The 20,515-nt window shown below is 40.7% G+C and overlaps 1 protein-coding gene across 4 annotated transcripts in view; it reads left to right on the plus strand.

The window, feature by feature from the left end:
* Positions 1-20,515, plus strand: part of ENOX2 (ecto-NOX disulfide-thiol exchanger 2) — a 291,251-nt gene that overhangs the window by 220,137 nt on the left and 50,599 nt on the right. For all 4 annotated transcript variants that reach the window (XM_011988827.1, XM_011988828.1, XM_011988825.1 and 1 more), the window contains 2 exons: positions 3,360-3,515; positions 13,193-13,399. In XM_011988827.1, coding sequence (XP_011844217.1) covers positions 3,360-3,515; positions 13,193-13,399 — 363 coding nt within the window. The remainder of the gene's footprint in view (positions 1-3,359; positions 3,516-13,192; positions 13,400-20,515) is intronic.

Below are 20,515 nucleotides of genomic sequence, written 5' to 3' on the forward strand. Positions count from 1 at the left end.
AAAAGGACTTTGGAGGAGTATCTTGGCCTTTTCCATAACTCTTTTATATGATTTCAAATCTTTGAAAGTTTGAATTCCTAACATAAGTGGCAATGGTACGTACTTGTTGGTAGTACTCTACAAGCCAGGCCAGGGTCCTGCAAAAGGGAGAGAATTTCTCTGGTGTTCTATTCCCAGTGTGTTTTAAATTGCTGGACTTCTCTGATTTTTCAGGTTCTGCAATATATGTATAAAGCCCATGACTTCAAATGGTTTTCTTGGTCGACATTGGAAATCCACATTCACTTTGGTGCCTAATGATTAAAGATAACAAAAAGAAATAATCAACGTAATAGAAGCCTTTGAAATGTCATGTACAACCTGCTCCCTAGCAAGCCCTTATGGGCAGTGTAGCCTATGGAACTCCTGGCATATTGAACAAAAGGAAGAGGGGTAGTTTATCTACTCTGGCTTTAGCCATATGCAATGAATACATTTGCTTTTAAATGAATTTATAAAATATTAATGTAATTATATGAAACAGCAGAGTGGTAAGTACATCAGTCAGGAGTTATAGTTATCCTGTATATTTGTTTTTTGTTTGTCTCCATTTATTAGTAGGCAGTACATAGAGACAGACATTTCCTTCTCAGCCGAAGTGGCAGAACTTGTTTAATGAACTGATGTTTCTGTAATCTGTGGTAAGGTAGAGTTGTGAGTGACAGAGCTATATGAATAACAATAAGAAGGCAGGCAGAACAATAAAAGGAAGACAAACATTTCAGTAGAATAGGAAAAATAGATGGGATTGTTTTGTTGGCACACAATCTAATCTGATCTTTTCCTAACGAAAAATAACAGTTTGTAAATGGGTAAGATAATATTAACAATTTCTCCAAAATCTTCTGCATGAGGAATCAAATTTTCCAAAGACATAAATGGCATTCTTAACCACAGTGCTCTTATTTTGGTTCTCTAAGATCCAACAGGAAACCCAGACACCACCCCCAACACTTGCATAGAGCCTGACATATAGGAAGCCTATCACAGATGTTTGTGAATGTGTGAATGAATGCCTGAATCAGTGGATTTATCAGTGTGGGTTTTCACATTTTAAATGGAAAGAAGGAAACTTACCTATCAGGACTATCTGTCTTGCCAGAGGTCTTCATATCTGTTCTGTGCTTTCATCCTTTGAGCTAAATGTCATTATTTGCCCCCCACTTTTACCAAAAAGGAAATGGAGGCACACAGATATTAAGAAACTTTCTTCAAGATCACATAACCACTATATGGAGTACAGTATAGATATGAGAGCCGTGGGTGGGAGGGAGGGAAGGAGGGTACGTGCGTGCGTGTGTGTGTGTGTGTGTGTGTGTGTGTGTGTGTGTATGTGTGTGTGTGTCTACATGCAAGTTGAGTGAGATAACATTTGAGGGCTAAAAGTAAATATTTTCATAAAAATAAAACTTCCTTTTGGGAGAATTTTTTTCTTCCCAAACATTTTCAGGGTCTTGACATCACATTTAAAAGGCATGTGAGAGACTGGGTAATGCCCTAGCTTGTTTGGGCTGCCTTTGTAACAGGGGATGCCCATGTGCCACCTGCCTGCCCATCTGCCCAGCTCTAGATCTCACTCTTATTGTGCCTGTCAGACCTGAGGTTCTGCTTCTGTGGGAATCCTGGGTTCTTCCTGCTGTTTAGGTTGACCTCCTCCAGCATCTTAGAGAGAAAGAGCCACCCAGGTGACTTCAGGGCCACTTTAAGGACATGTGTACAGGCATTACCCTTCTGGCCTGTGTGGTGAACATGATGAAGTCTTTGGGAGTAGGGCCTGCTACTGCTGCTGCAACTGCCCCTGAATTACCAGAACCCCTCAAGCTGCAGTACTTTTTTTGTTTGCAGTTCACTGTGTGTGGTTCTATAGCAAAGACAGAAGTGGGAGGCAGAGAAACAAAGAAGTAGAGTGTACTCCCTTCTCTCAGAGAAATTCCATTTTGATCTAGAGACAAGATTTAAACAATGAAATCAATACTGTCCTTAGACCCAGGCAAGTGGGGCTCCTCCTCAGGGGCCCCTGTGCTTTGGAATGCCTACCTGGATAATTTCTAAGTCCCCTTCCAGAGCCAAGCACTGGCCAAGCAGGCAGTATCATCAGGGCAGCTGCCCTGGGTCCAGAGCAGCTCCTTCTTGTATTCTGGTTGTAAGAAGTACCTTTCTTGAAATTTTCTAAGTTCCCCTGCAGTGTCTGGGGCAGACTGTGACTGGCATTATCATCTGAGAAGCCCTAATCTTAAACTGGACACATGTATACCTGAGTTCCCATTTCTCCCCTTTGGGATACTCTCCAATCCTCTGACCTGTATGTGCAGTGAACTAGATGCCCCAAGAAGCTTCAGGACTCATGGAATCCTCCCCAGAGTCTTGGTTCCAGGAGAGTGGCCTGGCAAGGAAACCACTCCAGCTGGCTGGTGTGGTATTTCTTTCATGGTATCGCGTGAGATTGTGCCACGAAAATGCTGCCAGTACTGATTAGCAGTGAAACAAATTGTGTACGTAGATAGGCCCCACAAAAAAATACTTGTTTGGGTGCCCCCACACATGTTAGAGGCATCCCTGAATTAAACAAAGAATGATGCAAAATAAAAAAGTCAATGGTAACAAGTATAGAACCAATAGCTTTTAGAGGCAAAGTCAAGAATGAACCAGAATTATCTGGAAAAGCCTCTTCAAGGAAGGTGACACTTAAGCCAGACCTTGAAGCATGGGGAGAATTTGCAGAGGCTCAAATAGTTCCAGGCAGAAAGAACAACATGAACAAAGGCACAGAGAGTAGTTATTTATCAAACCTATGCTCAGCACATTAGATTCATCCTCACAGCTTCCTGTAACGTAGGTGATATTAACCCTATTTTGCAGACGAGGAACTGGAAGTTCATCCTGCTAAGCAAATGGTAGACCTAAAACCCAGGTCTGCTTGATCCCCAAAACTCTGTGCTCTTAATATCATGCTGTACTGTACAAAGAAAACGTGTACAAGGGACAGTAAAAAGCCTTCTCGGAATGGAGCAGAGAGTGTGTGTTGGAAACTAGTAGAGGCAAAATCAATAGACAAGGCATGGCCATGCTATGAAAGACCTTGGATGCCACAGTGAGATGCAGAGACTTAAATAAGCCCTGGTCAAACAAAATGGCCCCATCCCCAAAGGAAAATGCACAACTATAAAATAATATTTAAGACCTAGGAATACTAAGTACCATGCTTGTTAAATATTTTGCCTGTCTTAGAAAGGCCTTTGATTTGAAGCTTACAAAGTAACATTCTTTCTCCACTTAACTTTGCCTGGTGTCATTTATTGTTCTCTCTTCTCCTTTTTTAGACTTCGATCCTGCTCTTGGAATGATGACTGGAATTCCACCAATAACTCCAATGATGCCTGGTTTGGGAATAGTACCTCCACCAATTCCTCCAGATATGCCAGTAGTAAAAGAGATCATACACTGTAAAAGCTGCACGCTCTTCCCTCCAAATCCAAGTAATAAGCTGCTTTTTTTTCTACACAAGACACAATGTTTTAGTGTACAAGAAAACCTTCTTCTTTTTCAAAAGAATACCCAAGGGCTTCGTAGATGTTTGTACGAAAGCTTCACCTAGAGAACCAAAGACAGGAAAATTTTCTCTTGCTAGGCAGGGTTGAATTTTATGTACACAACAGTAGACTTCTGTGTGCAGGTTGCAGTACAAATGATACATGTTTCTAATGCAGTCTGGTAAGGAATTCACGTGTGTTAGTAAAGAAGGAAGCATGCAGATTGCTCAACACCATCATTTGTAGTCTTTCCTTTTCATAACTGCCCCATGTACTGATGATGGCAGAGACAGAGTGTGGTCTGAGGCACATGAGAATATACATTTGGTGCTGAGAATCTTCCACTGCTAGCAGCTATTCATACATCACTTGAACCACTGCTATTCAACCGATGGGCTGTAATATACAGTGAGGCATGGTTCAACATATTGGAAGGGCAGAGAGGAATATTGAGACTAAGTCACACTACTTGTAGCCACCAGTCAAAGCAGTTCATGTGGAAGTAGAGATCCATTTTTGTCAGTAATGAACAGGCTTCTCCTTAGATTCACTTTAAAACGTGTAAAGATATGATGACCATATTTTACTTAAAATGTCCCACTAATAATAATTGACTAAAACTTTTTTTCCAAATGCATTTGTAGTTTTATATACATTCAGTGATTAGAAGCTGATTCCGCATGTGCCCCAAGCCTCCTTAATGATTTTTGCATAGTTCTAGTCATATTGGATGGCATACCAAGGGAACCACCACTACAGTACAAAGATTAGAGCTGTTTGTTAAGGGATACATTCAGTGGTTTAGGACATAGATCAAATGACCTTGCCTTATCAGGATAAATATGAATCTTTGACATGTGACTTCAGACAAATATTTCATTGCCTACCTTAAATAGGAATCAGTTAATCACGGCCCAAGCCCTGGCGGGGACCCAGATTTTACGTAGTATGGTCTGCTCATAACTGAGAGGATTTTAGAATCAATCAGGGTTGGCTGGATAGATCATCTTGGCCCCTTTTGCTAGAAAACGAAAAAAACAGATCTTTATGCTTTCTTCTGGTTTTTGAACGTGGTTGTCAACAGGAGACATCCTTCCAGACCAATAAGAAATCTAGGAGGCCAGCATCTCAGAGGACTGTATTGAGAGAAGAGCTAGTATGTCACAAGGAGAATTAGGGAATGGAGAATAAGATGGCCCTTGCAGGCCTTACTTGCCAGCTCAAATGGCCATTCCTGGATTTGTGTTTAGTGCCTAAGTGAATGAGCAGCACCATTTTATCTGTCTCTTACTCTTAGTTCCACTGTCCCTACAAGTGGGCAATGGCCTTTTTTACCTTTCAGCATGTTGCTTTCAGATTAGAGAAAGTTGTGCATTCCTGATAGTACCTTTTCTACGTAAAAAGCCATGAATTTAGGCACTGCCAGTGTTAAAACCTCCTGCTTATGAAAGGGTAGAATCCTGCTGATTTAATCATTCATTTATCGCATAATCAGCCTGCAGCAGGCTTTCATGGTCTCAAGCACATCTAAGCTAACAGGGTGGCTCACACCCTATAATGTCCAGGTTGGGTGCAGTAGTTGACTTTACAGGATGTTCAGTTTCTAAATTTCTAAAGAATAACACAGATGCCTTGTTTATGACACATAGACCATTTTGTTGAGCAGTCTTCAAATGAATCTAGAAATATATAGCTTAAAAAGGCTCTAACTTTTGATAGCCTCTAGTAAAAGAAACGGACTGACATCTCTCAAATACATTGTTATCTTTCCCCACCTGCAGCCATGCCTCTTCAGTTCTGAGTTGGAAGGGCCACAGAGTAAGAGGGCACCATATCTCCCCCATGGCTCTGTCTTTTAGTTCTTCATCCTTGTATTAAGAATGCTTACAGGGCAACCAGCACCAGTAAATTGGTGGCTTCTGGGAAGAAACTTGGCCTTGGAATTGAATTCAAACATAAAACTCTTGACACAGCTTAAAGTAAACTGGTGTTCTGTTTGCTCTTTAGAACTTGAGTTTTGTTCAAAGGGGACTTGGATTACTTGGGTGGAGAAAACACTAATAGAAGTGCTTCTTCTCTTAGTTCTCTGCTGAAAGCATGGCAAAAGTGACACTGTTGTTAGTGGCCCCAAGACATTGCTTTGTGAAGGTGAGATGGGAAGAGCAGGGTAGGAAAGGAAGAACAGGGATTTGGTGTGACTGAACCCTTTATTGTCTCAGCCCACCAACCCTGCCTGATCAGGCCTTGATTATTGTATTAGTCCATTCTCACATTACTATAAAGAAACACCTGAGACTGAGTCATTTTTAAAGAAAAGAGGTTGAATTGGCTCATGGTTCTGCAGGCTGTACAGGAAGCATAGTGGCTTCTGCTTCTGGGGAGGCCTCAGGAAGCTTCCAATCATGGCAGAAGGCAAGTATGGAGCGAGGTGTCTCATGTGGCAGGAGCAGGAACAAGAGAATGGGGATGAGATGCTACAGACTTCTAAACAACCATATCTCACGGGAACTCACTCACTATCACAAGAGTAGCACCAAAAGGATGGTGCTAAACTATTCATGAGAAATCCACCCCCTGATCCAATCACCTCCCACCAGGCCCCACCTCTAACATAGGGTATTACAAGTCTACATGAGATTTGGGCAGGAACACAGGGCCAAACCATATCAATTATAAACCCCACTCCTTACTCCTGCCTGTCTCTGGTATATTCTCTTACACTCAGTGGCCTCTGAAATTCCTCTCAGCAATGAGGTCCTGTGATTTAGGGACTCATACAGTCTCTTTATTCACCATCCAGTCTGCTTCTAATTCTTGTTGCTTTATTAGAAAGTATCTTTGCCATCCATTCCCTCCCCCGTGTCCCACCTGACATTTCATCCAAGTGCTTGTCACATATACAGAACCATAAAATTGTTCTGTGGCTCCCATTGCCTGCAGATTCATAGTCCAACTCCTGACCTCAAAAACCTTTTACTTGTCTGCTTCATATGACTGTCTTCAGTCCATCACTTCTACTTGCCACATACCTGCCCTTTAGTCAGGTTCAACTGCTTCCTGACCTCATACTCCTCGCACTCTCTTCCAGCCCAACTTCAAGCATACCCCTTTCTGGTGCACTTCCACATGGAAGGTATTGGAACTAAAACTGTAGTGCATCACTCTAAGGCATTTTCACTTAAATAGTGAATGCCAAATCTAATGGATTTCTTTCCTTCACACAGTGCACTTAATCTGTGAGAAAATTATGTCAGTCTACCTAACAATATATGTCTGTAATCATTCCATATTCACAATAACCACTGCTATGATTTAGTTTGTATCTGCCATGATTCATTTTATAAATTATTGTAATAGGCTCCTAATTAGTCTTCCTTCTTCACCCTTGCCCCCTACAGTCTATTCTGAACAGAACAGACAGAGTGATCCTTTTAAAACCTAAGTCTGATCATGTAATTCCTCTACTCAGAACCCTTGAATGGCTCCCCATTTCACTCACAATAGAGACCAAAGTTTTAATTGCCTAGGCCAGATGTGATCTGTTCCTCCCCTCCATTGTCTCTTTGATTTCATCTCCTACTCTCCTCCCCATCGCTTACTCTGTTCCGGTCACACTGACCTTCATGCTGTTCCATGAACACACTCTCCCATCATAGGGCTTTTGCGCTAGCTCTTCCACCTGCCTAGAATGCTTTCCCTATAAATATCTGCATGGCTAACTCTCTCACTTCTTTCAAGTCTTTGCTCAAATGTCACTTTCTCAGTGACCCTGATAACCTATTTAAAAGTTATCTCTCTGCCACAGTCCCAATCCTATTTACCTTCTCTATTTTTTATATAACATGTATCTTTTTTTTTTTTTTTTTTTTTTTGAGACAGGGTCTCACTCTGTTGCCCAGGCCAGAGTGCAGTGGTATGATCTTGGCTCACTGCAGCCTCCACCTCCTGGGCTCAAGTGATCCTCCTGCCTCAGTCTCTCAAGTAGCTGAGACTGCAGGTGTGCCCCATCATGCCCAACTAATTTTTGTATTTTTTTTCAAAGACAGGATTTCACCATGTTGCCCAGACTGGACTTATTACCTTTTAAACAACTATACAATTTGTAGAATATAAACCCCACGAAGGCAGAATTTTTGTCTCTTTTGTCTCCTGATGTATTACCAGCATTTAGAAAAGTGTCTTACATATAGTAGGTGTTCAATAAATATTTGTTGAATGGTGGAGGGAGGGAGAGTTGGATGGATGATGACAGAAGGAGGGGTCAGAGGTCTAGAAAGCAAAGCAAGAGAGTATGGGGTAATTACTACTACATACTAATGACTTCCAAATCTATACTTTTAGTCTGTATCTCTTCTGAGCTTCAGATACATATAGCCAACTGCCTACTAGACTTTTTTGGGTGTGTCTACATCAAATGTACAAAAAAATGGTATTATGGTATAGAGGACAGACTACCAGTTTATAAATCAAGAGAACTGTATTCTATTCCCAGGTCTGTCACTAACTAGCTGTGGGATCTGGGGATGGTCATATAACCTCCTTGGGTCTCAACCTTCTTGTCTGTAAAGCAAAAATATTGGGTTAGATTAGCCTAGATACCTCCAATGCTTTATCCAGCTCTAAAATTATGATTCTCTACATTAAAAATGTAGCTACCACAATAATTATTTATACAGGCAAAAACCCTTTAAAATGCATTAGGAAAAGCAAGGGCTGGTTAGCAGGTAGCATGTAGAGCTTTGTACCTTCTCGGGAGCAGGCACTGTAGAGTAATGGGTAGGTTTTCAAGCTCAGAAGTGACACAGGCCAGCCTGGTTTCATATCCCAGCTCTCCACCACTAAATAGCCGTAAGATCTCTGATAAAGATCTTAACTTCTCTGTTATAGAGTAGGCAAAATCAGACCTGGTATAAAAAAGTCAATGGATCAAACTAGACTGGAGCAGACCAAGTACCAGTCTCCTAAAGATAAATGGTGAGTGAGTAACCCATTGTTGCAGAAGCAACATCCTCTGATTTCCAGGAAATTGAGATATAACAAGAAAAAAAAAAGTGTCCTAGAACACACTTTTTTTTTTTTCCCACAGATTGTCTATCAGAGATTTACTGAATTCCCAATTAGCAGTTCTTAGTGGTGAAAAAAGAGGGTAATACCATCTCTCCAGAAAAGTTGATTTTGCCAAGATTTTTCACTGTGGCGATTAGACCTTCTATGGAGAGGTTACATTTTGAGTCTACGGGGAAATAACAGTGAACAGGGAATAAGTAATGGAATATCATCTGCTATCCGTGTCCAGGTACATGGGAAAATACCCAGGAGCCAGAAAAAGAGCAAGAGCAATGTTTTCATTTTACGATATCAAAATGGGAAGACTCTCAAGGCTGAATGCTATAAAGAGAGTTAGAGAAAGTGGGTAAATTGAGCATTAATTAAAATTCCCCAGCCTTCTAATTTTTCCAATCAGTTGGGATTACATTAACATACATTTAACCCCTGCTGATTGTCCAGGGGACCTTCAATCTTGAGCTGTCTAATAAAATCGACTTAAAGACTTTGCAGTATATAAATTCTGGCAAACCAGCTGAGTGATCTGTGATGCTCCTTTGAAAAGCAAGATTCAAGTGGCTTATCGGTTCTCTATGCTGCTTCCTGCCTCACTTCTCAAAGATCAGCAATGACTCTGATTGCCCCAGCATAGCTCCCCAGAGTGGATGCTTGGGTATAATTAGAATTGCTAAAAGCTCCTCCTTTTCCATTACCAGAGATTAGAGTTCTTTTTATTCCCAGTTATCTTGAATCTTTATACATGGAACTTTTCTTTGTCTCCATCCTGAGTGGTGATTGGGGTGCTATAGAACTTAGCATATTACCTGATTAATAGGTGGGCTTTGAATTTGCTCTCCTATGGGTTATCATTGCTGGTGCCCTGATCACTGTATTTCAGTTGGATTAGAAAATCAGGCCCAGACGACAAAGTGCTTTGAGCTGTTAATTAAGGAATGGGTACTATCCATTAAGGAAGATAGTATAGCCCATTACCCTGCTTGGTGGCATACCCCTAAATCTCAGCAAATGCTATTAAAGAGGCTTTCTACATTTACCCAAGGAAAATAAATAAATCCTCAGCATTCTTGACATTACTCTTAGTGCCTTTTATGCCCTTTTACTTAGAAGATAGTCACCACAGAAGAATCACAGCACCTAAATAAGGGTGATGACTTCATCACTGAATTTTTTTTAATTAATTTTTTTTTTTTAATTTATTCTGAGATGGAGTCTTGCTCTGTCGCCCAGGCTGGAGTGCAGTGGCAGGATCTCAGCTCACTGCAAGCTCCGCCTCCCAGGTTCAGGCCATTCTCCTGCCTCAGCCTCCCGAGTATCTGGGATTACAGGCGCGTGCCACCATGCCTAGCTAATTTTTTGTATTTTTAGTAGAGACAGGGTTTCACCGTGTTAGCCAGGATGGTCTCGATCTCCTGACCTCATGATCCACCTGCCTCGGCCTCCCAAAGAATTTTTAAATCCCGCAAATGTAGCCAGGGGATGGAGCCTTTGCCTTTTCATTGTTACATGTAACTGCTGCAGTAACCAGATGCTTTTTAGAGTCTCTCAGTGGACCTAAAGGTACATTAAAGGAAACTTAAACAGTATAAAAGTGATTACTAGCTTCACAAAAGGATTCTTCGCCACCTAATTCTCCTAAATAGTAAACTTAAGAAGCCTTTTTATTCTGAAACAGGATTGTGTTCTAAAGTCTCTAATTTTAAAACATGGCTCTAACTATATGGATACTCTTGAAAATTCTTTACCTTATATAGTCGGTGGGGGGGTTGTGTTCCGTGGTCAAAGCCATATGTGTCTTCATAGCTGTAGATTTCTCTATACATATGAGTGGTTCCTTCACAAACCCAGCCTTGTCTAAAGATCTGGGTGACGCAAGGATCTGGAAGTTTAGAAGTTCAGGTCTTAGCTACCATTCTACTCCAGACTTCTGGTAGGACTTTAGAAAGTCCCAGATTGGGAATTAAGAAAACTGGGTTCTATGATAGTAAATAATAATAACGCTACAATGATTGCTATTTATTGGGAACCTGCCAAGTGCTAGGCATTGAACCACATGCAATATAGACAGTATATTATCAATTATCCTACAATAACCCTTGTAAGGTAGGAGTAGCATCCCTGTTTTAAAGATGAAGAAAGAGGTTTTCAGAGGTTATATAATTTTCCCAAGGTCATACAGTCAGTCATGAAGTTAAGATTTAAATTTAGGTTTACCTGCTCCAAGTTCATGTTCCTTCTGTCTAATGTGGTGACCTGGAATGAGACATTTAACCTCACTCAGCTTTTTCCTCTGTAATATCAGAGATTTAGACTAAGTCAATCATTTTCAACCCTAACTACACATTACAACTGCCTGAGAAGCTTAAAAAGCAACAACAACAACAACAACAACAACAAAAATGAATGCACAGGCTACACCCCAGACCAATTAAATCAGACCCACTGGAGTGGGGCCCAGGCATTATTTAACTTCCAAATTGATTCGAATGTGCCACCAGAGTTAAGAATCACTGGAAATGTGATGGCTAGAATCCCTTCCAGTTCTTAAAAACTCAAAAGCATAAGTCTCAAACAATTCTAGACCTCATCTTCTCCATTTTGGCCCAAACTACAACCTCTTCAGTGCCTGTGACTAAGATATTTCAGATTCCTGCTCACTAGGTTATTTTCCCTTTCCCTCTAATCCTCTCATATAGAACAAAAAACCAATACAGTGAGGTCTTGAAATTACAGACTTGTAAAAATTAACAGAAAGTTTGTAAGTTCCCCGAATTCCTTTACCCCTTTTTTTGACCAAATACAGGAAAAGAGAGTATTATGAGTAACTGATTATTCTTAGCCACACCAACAAGACAGAGAGTAGTAGCAAAGTGAGGAAGCTAGAGATCCTGATACCCAAGGAAGCTCCCAAATCAGCTGCTTGCCAACTTGAATAAGAGTCAGGTTGGGGGCCTTGGCCTAATCTATGAACAAGACATTTATTTTCGCATGTGAGCTATAATCACTGGTTGTTGAGCTCTCCAAATCTTGAGTTAGGAGAATTGTTGTTAAGAGCTGAGTGGAAAAGAATGGATTACACAAAATAAATCCTTGCAGATACAAAACCAACGCTAGAAAACCCATGACCATCATGCTTTGTTTTGTTGGGCTAAAAACTGTAGGAGTTTGCTTGGAAAATGCTTTGATACATGTAAATAGCAACAAGGAGCTGGCAGATAGAACAGGCTTTATGTATAAGATGAGTGCATATTTTTTTGAAGCAGAGGGAGAATCATCTCATTAAGTAGGTTTTTAATGATTCTCTATGGCCAAATTTATCTCACTTTAGTTAATGATTTCCCAGACGAGCTTGTTTTCTCTGCTGTCTTTCATATTTCCCTGTAAATGCTGCAAGGCTGACTCTGGACCTCACCTCTCCAGAAAGGAATTTGAGGAAAGGCTCACTGATTTAAAAAAACAACATAAAAGGGATGGTTTGTACTCTGATTTTGTGAAATCAAATCATTCTGACAGCTGTAGGCATTGTTGTTAAGTAGGTACCCCATCATTGTCAAATTAATCCTGAATCTGTTCCTTCAAAAAGCATTAACAGAGAGAATATAGTAACTACAATCTGAATTAAACAAATCCTCTCTCAGGAACCCTGGTTCTGAGGACTCTTGAAAATTACAGTTTAAACTGAGTGGGATTTTCTCCCACTAATTTCTTGGGTTTTTTTGTTTGTTTGTTTGTTTTATTATTATACGTTAAGTTCTAGGGTACATGTGCATAACGTGCAGGTTTGTTACGTATGTATACTTGTGCCATGTTGGTGTGCTGCACCCATCAACTCGTCAGCACCCATCAACTCGTCATTTACATCAGGTATAACTCCCAATGCAATCCCTCCCCCCTCCCCCCTCAAAGGATTATAAATCATGCTGCTATAAAGACACACGCACACGTATGTTTATTGCGGCACTATTCACAATAGCAAAGACTTGGAATCAAGCCAAATGTCCATCAGTGACAGACTGGATTAAGAAAATGTGGCACATATACACCATGGAATACTATGCAGCCATAAAAAAGGATGAGTTTGTGTCCTTTGTAGGGACATGGATGCAGCTGGAGACCATCATTCTTAGCAAACTATCACAAGAACAGAAAACCAAACACCGCATGTTCTCACTCATAGGTGGGAACTGAACAATGAGATCACTTGGACTCGGGAAGGGGAACTTCTCCCACTAATTTCTTAATAAAAATAACTAAAAATTTGGCATAGCTGGATTGTCACAACAAAAGTAATGAACAAAACTAAAGGACTCTGGATGGGACGGACAGATAGGCCTGGGTCTTTATGCTCCAGATATCATGGTCACCAAACTAATGGATAAAATGATTTTCAGGTTCACGCAGTCAGTTTTCTATGGAGCAGAGATGAATACCTCAGAGGCCACGTCCTTCTGACACTCTTAGACAAAACTTTGACAGAGATAGCAGGGAAATGTTAGATTTTGAAGAGGTCTGTCCCAAGCAAACATTTTAATTTCAAATGTTTTTGCCCTTACACTTAGATCTCCCACCTCCTGCAACCCGAGAAAGACCACCAGGATGCAAAACAGTATTTGTGGGTGGCCTGCCTGAAAATGGGACAGAGCAAATCATCGTGGAAGTTTTCGAGCAGTGTGGAGAGATCATTGCCATTCGCAAGAGCAAGAAGAACTTCTGCCACATTCGCTTTGCTGAGGAGTACATGGTGGACAAAGCCCTGTATCTGTCTGGTAGGTGTTTAGATGTGGGGATTGTGCCCACCAGGCACCATGCAGATATTAAAGATAGGACTATTTGTGTCTATAGCAGCTAAGTTTGGGCTTAGTATTACCTGCTCTTGCCTTCAGAGATGGAAACTGAATGTTCCCATTCAACTTCGTCCTTTAAAGCTCTTCAGTAGCTCCCCGTTGTCTATGGGATAAATCCAGACTCCTCACTTGTGACATCTAAAGGCCTTGACTGTGGGCTCTCTCTCTTAGAGTTATCCCCGAATCCCTCCTTCCCTTACACACCATGTCCCAACCACACTAAGTGAACTCGAATTCCCAGAATGTGCCATGGTGTTTTATGCCTTTTCCTCTGACTAGAATCACCTTGCCCACCACACACACCCCCTAAAGCTCCAGCTCAAGCACACCCTCCCTGGAAAGCTATCTCTGACCTGTCTCCCCACTCTGCCCAGCACTGCTTTAGGCACTCCTTCCTCAGGGCTTTCACAGCACCTGGTGCTTCCTCCCAACATGACACCTACTGTACCATGCTAGAACTGTCTCTTTCCATATCCGTCTCCCCCACCAGAGTATGAAATCCTTAAGGACAGGGACTGTGTCTTATTTAACATTGAATCCCCAGCATCTAGCACGTAACCTGGCAAAAGAGTAGATGCTCATAAATAGTTATGGAAGTCAGTCAGTTGTCAAATATTTATTGACTGCTAGGCAGAATGCTAGGTTGCTGGGGATACAGCAAAGACTGAGGCAGATAGACTTCCTGCCATCAACAATATTGCATTCTGGAAATGGCAAAATATAATATATATATGAAAACAAATAAATAAGTTACTTTCAGTACTGATAAGTGCTCTAAGGAAGATAAAAAATGTTAAGGTACCCAGAGTTGTTAGGGAAGGAAGTCTTCTCTGACATTTGAACTGAGACTTGAATAATGTGAAGAGAGATTGCCATGTGAACATCTTGGGGAAGAGCATTCCAAAGTAAGGAACACCAAGCCAAAGTCCCTGAGATGAAAATGGACTTGGTATGTTCAAGCAGAGAATAGAAGGTTAGTATGACTGGAGCACAGAAAATGAGAGATCTGAGAGATGAAATCTGAAAGGTAGGCAACTATGACAATGTGTTTTATTCTAGAAGCCACTAGAGGATTTTAAGGAATTCAGTGACATGATCTGATTTACATTTTAGAAATGTTACTTCTGAGCAGAAGATGGGCTGAGAGGTATGAGCAGAGGTGGTAACTGGGAACTAAGTTAACCAACTGTAATATTAGTCTAACCCAGAAGTGGTGGTGGCTTGTACAGTACGGTGGTTGGAGTGGAGATAGTGAGAACTACTTTGCATAAAATCTCCTGTTTATAGTAAAAATTCAGATTTAGGATGTGTCTTGGTCCATTTTCTGTTGCTTATAACAGAATACCTGAAACTGGGTAATTTTTTTTTTTTTTTAAGATGGAGTCTTGCTCTTGTCACCCAGGCTGGAATGCAATGGCGTGATCTCGGCTCACTGCAACCTCTGCCTCCTGGGTTCAAGCAATTCTCCTGCCTCAGCCTCCCGAGTAGGTGGGATTATAGGCACATGCCTGGCTAATTTTTGTATTTTTAGTAGAGATGGGATTTCACCTTGTTGGCCAGGCTGGTCTCGAACTCCTGACCTCGGGTGATCCACCCACCTCTGCTTCCCAAAGTGCTAGGATTACAGGTGTGAGCCATCATGCCTGGCGAAACTGGGTAATTTATAAAGAAAAGGAATTTATTTTTTACAGTTATGGAGGCTGGAAGTCCAAGGTCTAGGTGGCACATCTGGTAAGGGGCTTCTTGCTCTCTACAGAGAGTTAGTGCAGGTCTTTCTTCCTCTTCTTATAAAGCCACCAATCCTACTCTCATGACAACCCATTAATCCATTAATCCATGAATGGATGAATCCATTCATGTGGACAGATCCTTCATGACCCAATCACCTCTTAAAGGCCCCAGCTCTTAATACTACCACATTGAACTACTTCCTTGCCTAACAGTAATGGTTTGGAAGAATTCAGTCTAAGTGCTAGACATTTCATGATGACAGCATCTTCATTCATATAACAGGTGCTTATTGAACATCTTTCTTCTGTAAACTCTTGTGCTAGATTCTGTGCAGAGTAGAAAATGAGTAAAACTTAGTTCTTCCCCTTAATGAATTTAGGGTTAGTATGTAGTCATACACTTACTTATTAAAGAAAAATGTACTTAGTGCTAGGCATTACTCAATACACTGATATGACACACACACTGCTAATAAGAGATTAAAAGTTATAAGTGCCATGAAGGAGGAAGTGAGGGAGGAAAGTAGGAGAGGGAGAACGAGAATATTTCTGACTTCTAACTGGGGCCATCAAGAAAGGTAGCTTTTGGACTAAGTCTTTGACAAAGGGAAAACATTTGCTTGTGGACAATGGGGCATAAAAACAGCATGAGCAAAAGTACAGAGGTGGTAAGCTTTGGCAAACATTCAGGAAACAGCGAGTAGTGGTTTGTTTACTAAGTAGACATGAGAGGAGGAGGCAAAATATCAGTTATTAGCACACTCCGAAAGGCTTAACAGTTGGGTCTTTACTCCTCAGGTAATAGGGAATTGAAGAAATTTTTGAACAAGGAAGATAATTGTTTCCGCAAGATTAATTTGACAGCTCTATATAAAACTGTATTAGAAGAGAGATGAAAAAAGAGGAGAGGAGGTCAGTTAGAAGCTTGTTGTAATAGGCCAGGGAAAAGGTAACAAAGGTTTGAAAAAGTAGGCTAGTAACATGGGGAAGGAAAGGAGGCAGTGTAGATGGAGAATACTCTTATTACAGTTGGTAAGTGCTATAGAATCTAACTACCAAAAATTCGGCAGCACTTAACAATGATAACAGAGCATTCCACGAGACTATTTTAATAAGAACATAAAGGTCTCAAAAAACCCTGCATAGTTGTACTTAGAAGACGATACACTGTTCAGGAAGCATCCATCTAAACATCACCAAAATCAGCTCTCTGTTAACAGCCACCTCCTAGAAACATTCTTAGGGCTGCCAAAAAAAAGGGGATTTCAGTCAGTGATATGAAAACAACTAAATTTTGCCCTTTAAATTTGAATCTGTCCCTTGAAAGTGCACAAGTGCTAGCAGTCTCCTGAATGGGGTGGCTGTTATCTCATTATGTAAAAGAAAGCAGTTAAAACAAACAAACAAAAAAATCCCTTACAAAAGGGGGCTAGAAAATGTGGAGGTCATCATTTTTTTTCTGATGGAATTGGAACACCTTTGGGAGCTGGCACTGTGCACAGTGCACCCACCCCATAGCATTCTAGCATCTTTAATGAGGTTTATGTAGAGCTTTCATCTCATCCTCTCATTTGATCCTCTCCACAGTTCTGGGAGAGTAGGCAAGGTAATGATTAGTAGCCCCATTTTTCTGATGGCTCAGATGATCAAATAAGATGAATGGATGTGCAAGTGTATTATAAACTGTAAAGAGCCCTGGAAAGACTTGCTTATGAAATGTATTCATTCTTCCTTTTTCTAAAAAGAATGTGTGACAGTTTTAGCATTACTGGGTAATATTATTCTTTGTAACAGCTTTAATTAGCTATAATAATTTAACTTTAATGAGGTATAATTATTGACATACAATGATCTTAACATATTTCAAAAATACAATTATATAATATTCTATATATGTATTCAGGTGTGAAACCATCACCAACAATGGAAATAATGAGTATGTCTGTTATCCCCAAGAGCTTCCTTTATACACCTTTCGTAATCCTGTCCTTCTACCCTTCCCTACTCCCGTCTCAGGCAACCATTTATCTGTTCTCTATCAGATTAGTGTGGATTTTCTAGAACTTTATATGAATGGAATCACACATTATGTATGCTCTTCCTTCCTTTCTATAGATCCAGATTTCCACTTGGTGTCATTTTCCCTATGCTTGAATTTCCTTTAACATTTTTTGTAGAGCAGGTCTGTTCCTGATGAATTCTTTCAACATTGATTTGAAAAAGTATTTCACCTTTCTTTTTGAAAGATGTTTGTCCTCTGTCAAATGTTGTTCCACTATTTTCTTGCTTGCATTGTATCCAACAAGAAATGTGATGTTATCTTTATCTGTGTTTCTCTGTACATAATGTGTCTTTTGTCCACGGATGCTTTTAAGATATTTATTTTATTGCTAGTTTTGAGCAATTCAATTATGATATGCTTTGATGTAGTTTTCTTCTTGTTTCTTGTGCTTAGGGTTCATTGGATCTGTCAGTTTGGATCAAATGTGGAAAATTTTCTCCCCTCATTTAATTTTTTTCTGTTCTCTCCCCTCTCTTTTGGTGCTCCAATTAGGCATATATTAGGCCCCTTGAAGTTGTCTTGCAGCTCACTGGTATTCTGTTCTTTTTTTTTTTTTCAGTCTTTTTTCTTTCTGTATTTTATTACAGATAGTTTCTGTTGCTATGTCTTCAAGTTCATTCATTTTTTTCATTATAGATTCAGGGGGTACATGTGCAAGTTTGTTACATGAGTATATTGTGTAATAGTGAGCTTTGGACTTCTAATATACCCATCACCCAAATAGTGATTATTGTATCCAACAGTTAATTTCAACCCTCATCCCCCTCCCACACTCCTCACTTTTGGAGTCCCCAGTGTCTATTATCTATCTTTATGTGTATCCATTGTTTAGCTCCCACTTATAAGTGAGAACATATGGTATTTGATTTTCTGTTTCTGAGTTATTTCACTTAGGATAATGACCTGCATTTACATTTTAAAGTATTACTAAATCCAAAAGCCCAGTCTTCATATAATCTAGTGAGACAGGAGAAAATAAATGCTTCTCTTTTGCTGCTTTCAGAATTTTTTCCTTCACTTTGGATAGTCTGATGCCTATATGCCCTGGTGATGTTCTTCTTGCAAAATATCTTCCAGGTGTTCTCTGAGCTTCTTGTACCTGGATGTCTACATCCCTTGCAAGACCACGGAAATTTTCCTGGATTATTCCCTCAAATATGTTTTTCAAAGTTTTTACTTTTACTCTTCTCACTCAGGAATGCCTGTTACTCATAGGTGTGATTGCTTTACAGAATCCCATATTTCTCAAAGGCTTTATTCATTGTTTTAAATTCCTTTTTTATTATTTTTGCCTGACTGGGTCAATTCAAAAGAGCAATGTTCAAGCTCTGAAATTCTTTCTTCTGCTTGGTATAGCCTGTTATTAATAAGCTTTCTACTGTATTTTCTAATTCCTTCAGTGAATTTTTAATTTCCAGAAGTTCTGGGTCTGTTTTTTTTTTTTAAGATCTCTATCTTTTCTTTCATATCCTGCATTGTTTTTCTGATTGCTTTGTGTTAGTTTTCAACTTTCTCTTGCATCTCATTGAGCTTCCTTACAATCCATATTTTGAATTCTTGATCTGTCATTTCAGAATTTTCATTTTGGTTAGGATCCATTGCTAGACAGCTAGTGTGATCTTTTTGGGGTGTTGCAACACCCTGAGTTCTTACACTGGTTCCTTCTCACATGGTTATGCTGTCACTTCTTATTTTTGAATCTAATTTCATTTGGATGGGACTTTTTTCCCCCCTTGAAGGTGTGACTGTAGCGTATGTTGGGTAGGGTCCTTTGGCTTTGCTTCTTTAGCCCTGTGCACTTCTGTCAGCAGGTGTCCTATTGTGCTGTGCAGTTCAACCTCCTGGTGAGTAGGTGGCGCCTACAGGTAAGAGCCACCTGTGGCAGAAGCAGATCAGTATGTGCTGGTTTTTCTCTTACTGTGAGGTGCTCTCTGTTCTTTCAGGTGATGGGCTGGTCTGTGAAATTCCAGGTTCCCTATTCAGCCCAGGGAGAGTGGATAGAGGACAAAGCTGGGTGGAGCTGGACAACCAAGCTCACCCACAAATAACCCAATGATGAACACAGGCAGCACCCCTGACAGGAGTGGCTAGGGGAACTCTTGGAGAAATGTACTGCGGTCTTTTCAGGGGATGAGGGGGCCACATCAACTCCACTTCCTAGACAGACAGGATCACAATGTTTCTCTGTCACAACCGTCTCCTGGGGCTCCTGACTCAGTTTATACACTGTCCATCTATCTCCAGGCTACCATGTAGCTGAGAGGAGTGACTTTGGGGAGGAAGCTCTTCCCTCAGCCCAGTACAGCCAGCTTTGTGGCTCACCTATTCTCTGACACAGCTTTGTGTAGACAGAGGGGCGGGCTCTGCCTTTCAGCATCTGAGAGTGGGTGGCAACTGTGGGGGTGCCGGCTGATTGGGTCCAACCTCAGGCCTTGGGGCAAGTGATCAGGTGCCAGCAGTGATGGACTGAACTAAGCAGTCCCCCAATTCCCAGGCCCCTAAGTGGCCCACTGGATGGTGTGTGGGGGTCCTGGAGGGACTCCACCAGGACCAGGCCAGCAGGCTTATTCTCAGGCTCCCAGGGTTCAGGTGGTGGCTGCGATAAGGAGGGCAGGCTGGTCCCCAGTCACCAGTAGAATTCTCAGGTGGGGGCAGGCAGAGGCTCAGGTGCTGGGAGCCCCCAGGTTCATTAATTTCTTTCTTATGCAGCATCTAATTTGCCATCAGTGCTGTCCGGTGATGTTTTTTTCAACTTAGACATTGTAGCTTAAGCCTGTAGATGTTTGATTGTGGCTCTTTTTGTATCTTTCATGTTTCTCCTTAATATGGCCAGTCTTTTCTCTAGCTTCTTGAGCATGTGAAATCAAATTTTCATCGTTGTTTTTATATCCTTATCTACTAATTAAATTATCTGCATCACTTCTGGGTCTGTTTGGATTGGCTGATTTTTTAAAATCTTTATTATGGGTCATATTTCCTGAATCTTTGCATATCAAGTAATTTTTTATTAAAGTTTACCTTATTTGGTGACAGATATTTTTATTTCTATAAATAGTCTTGAGTTTTGTTCTAATTGCAGTTAAGTAACTTGAGAAAATTTTGGTTCTTTTAGGTCTTGCTTCTTAAGTTTTGTTCAGCAAGACCAGAGCAGTTTAGGGCTAATTTTTCTCCACTATTAAGGCAGAACCCTTCCGATCACCCAGTACCAGAAGTGTGAGTTTTTCTGCTCTGGTTGGTAGGAAAAGG

Source organism: Mandrillus leucophaeus, unplaced genomic scaffold (assembly GCF_000951045.1).
Source record: "Mandrillus leucophaeus isolate KB7577 unplaced genomic scaffold, Mleu.le_1.0 Scaffold339, whole genome shotgun sequence".
NCBI classification, from domain to species: domain Eukaryota; kingdom Metazoa; phylum Chordata; class Mammalia; order Primates; family Cercopithecidae; genus Mandrillus; species Mandrillus leucophaeus.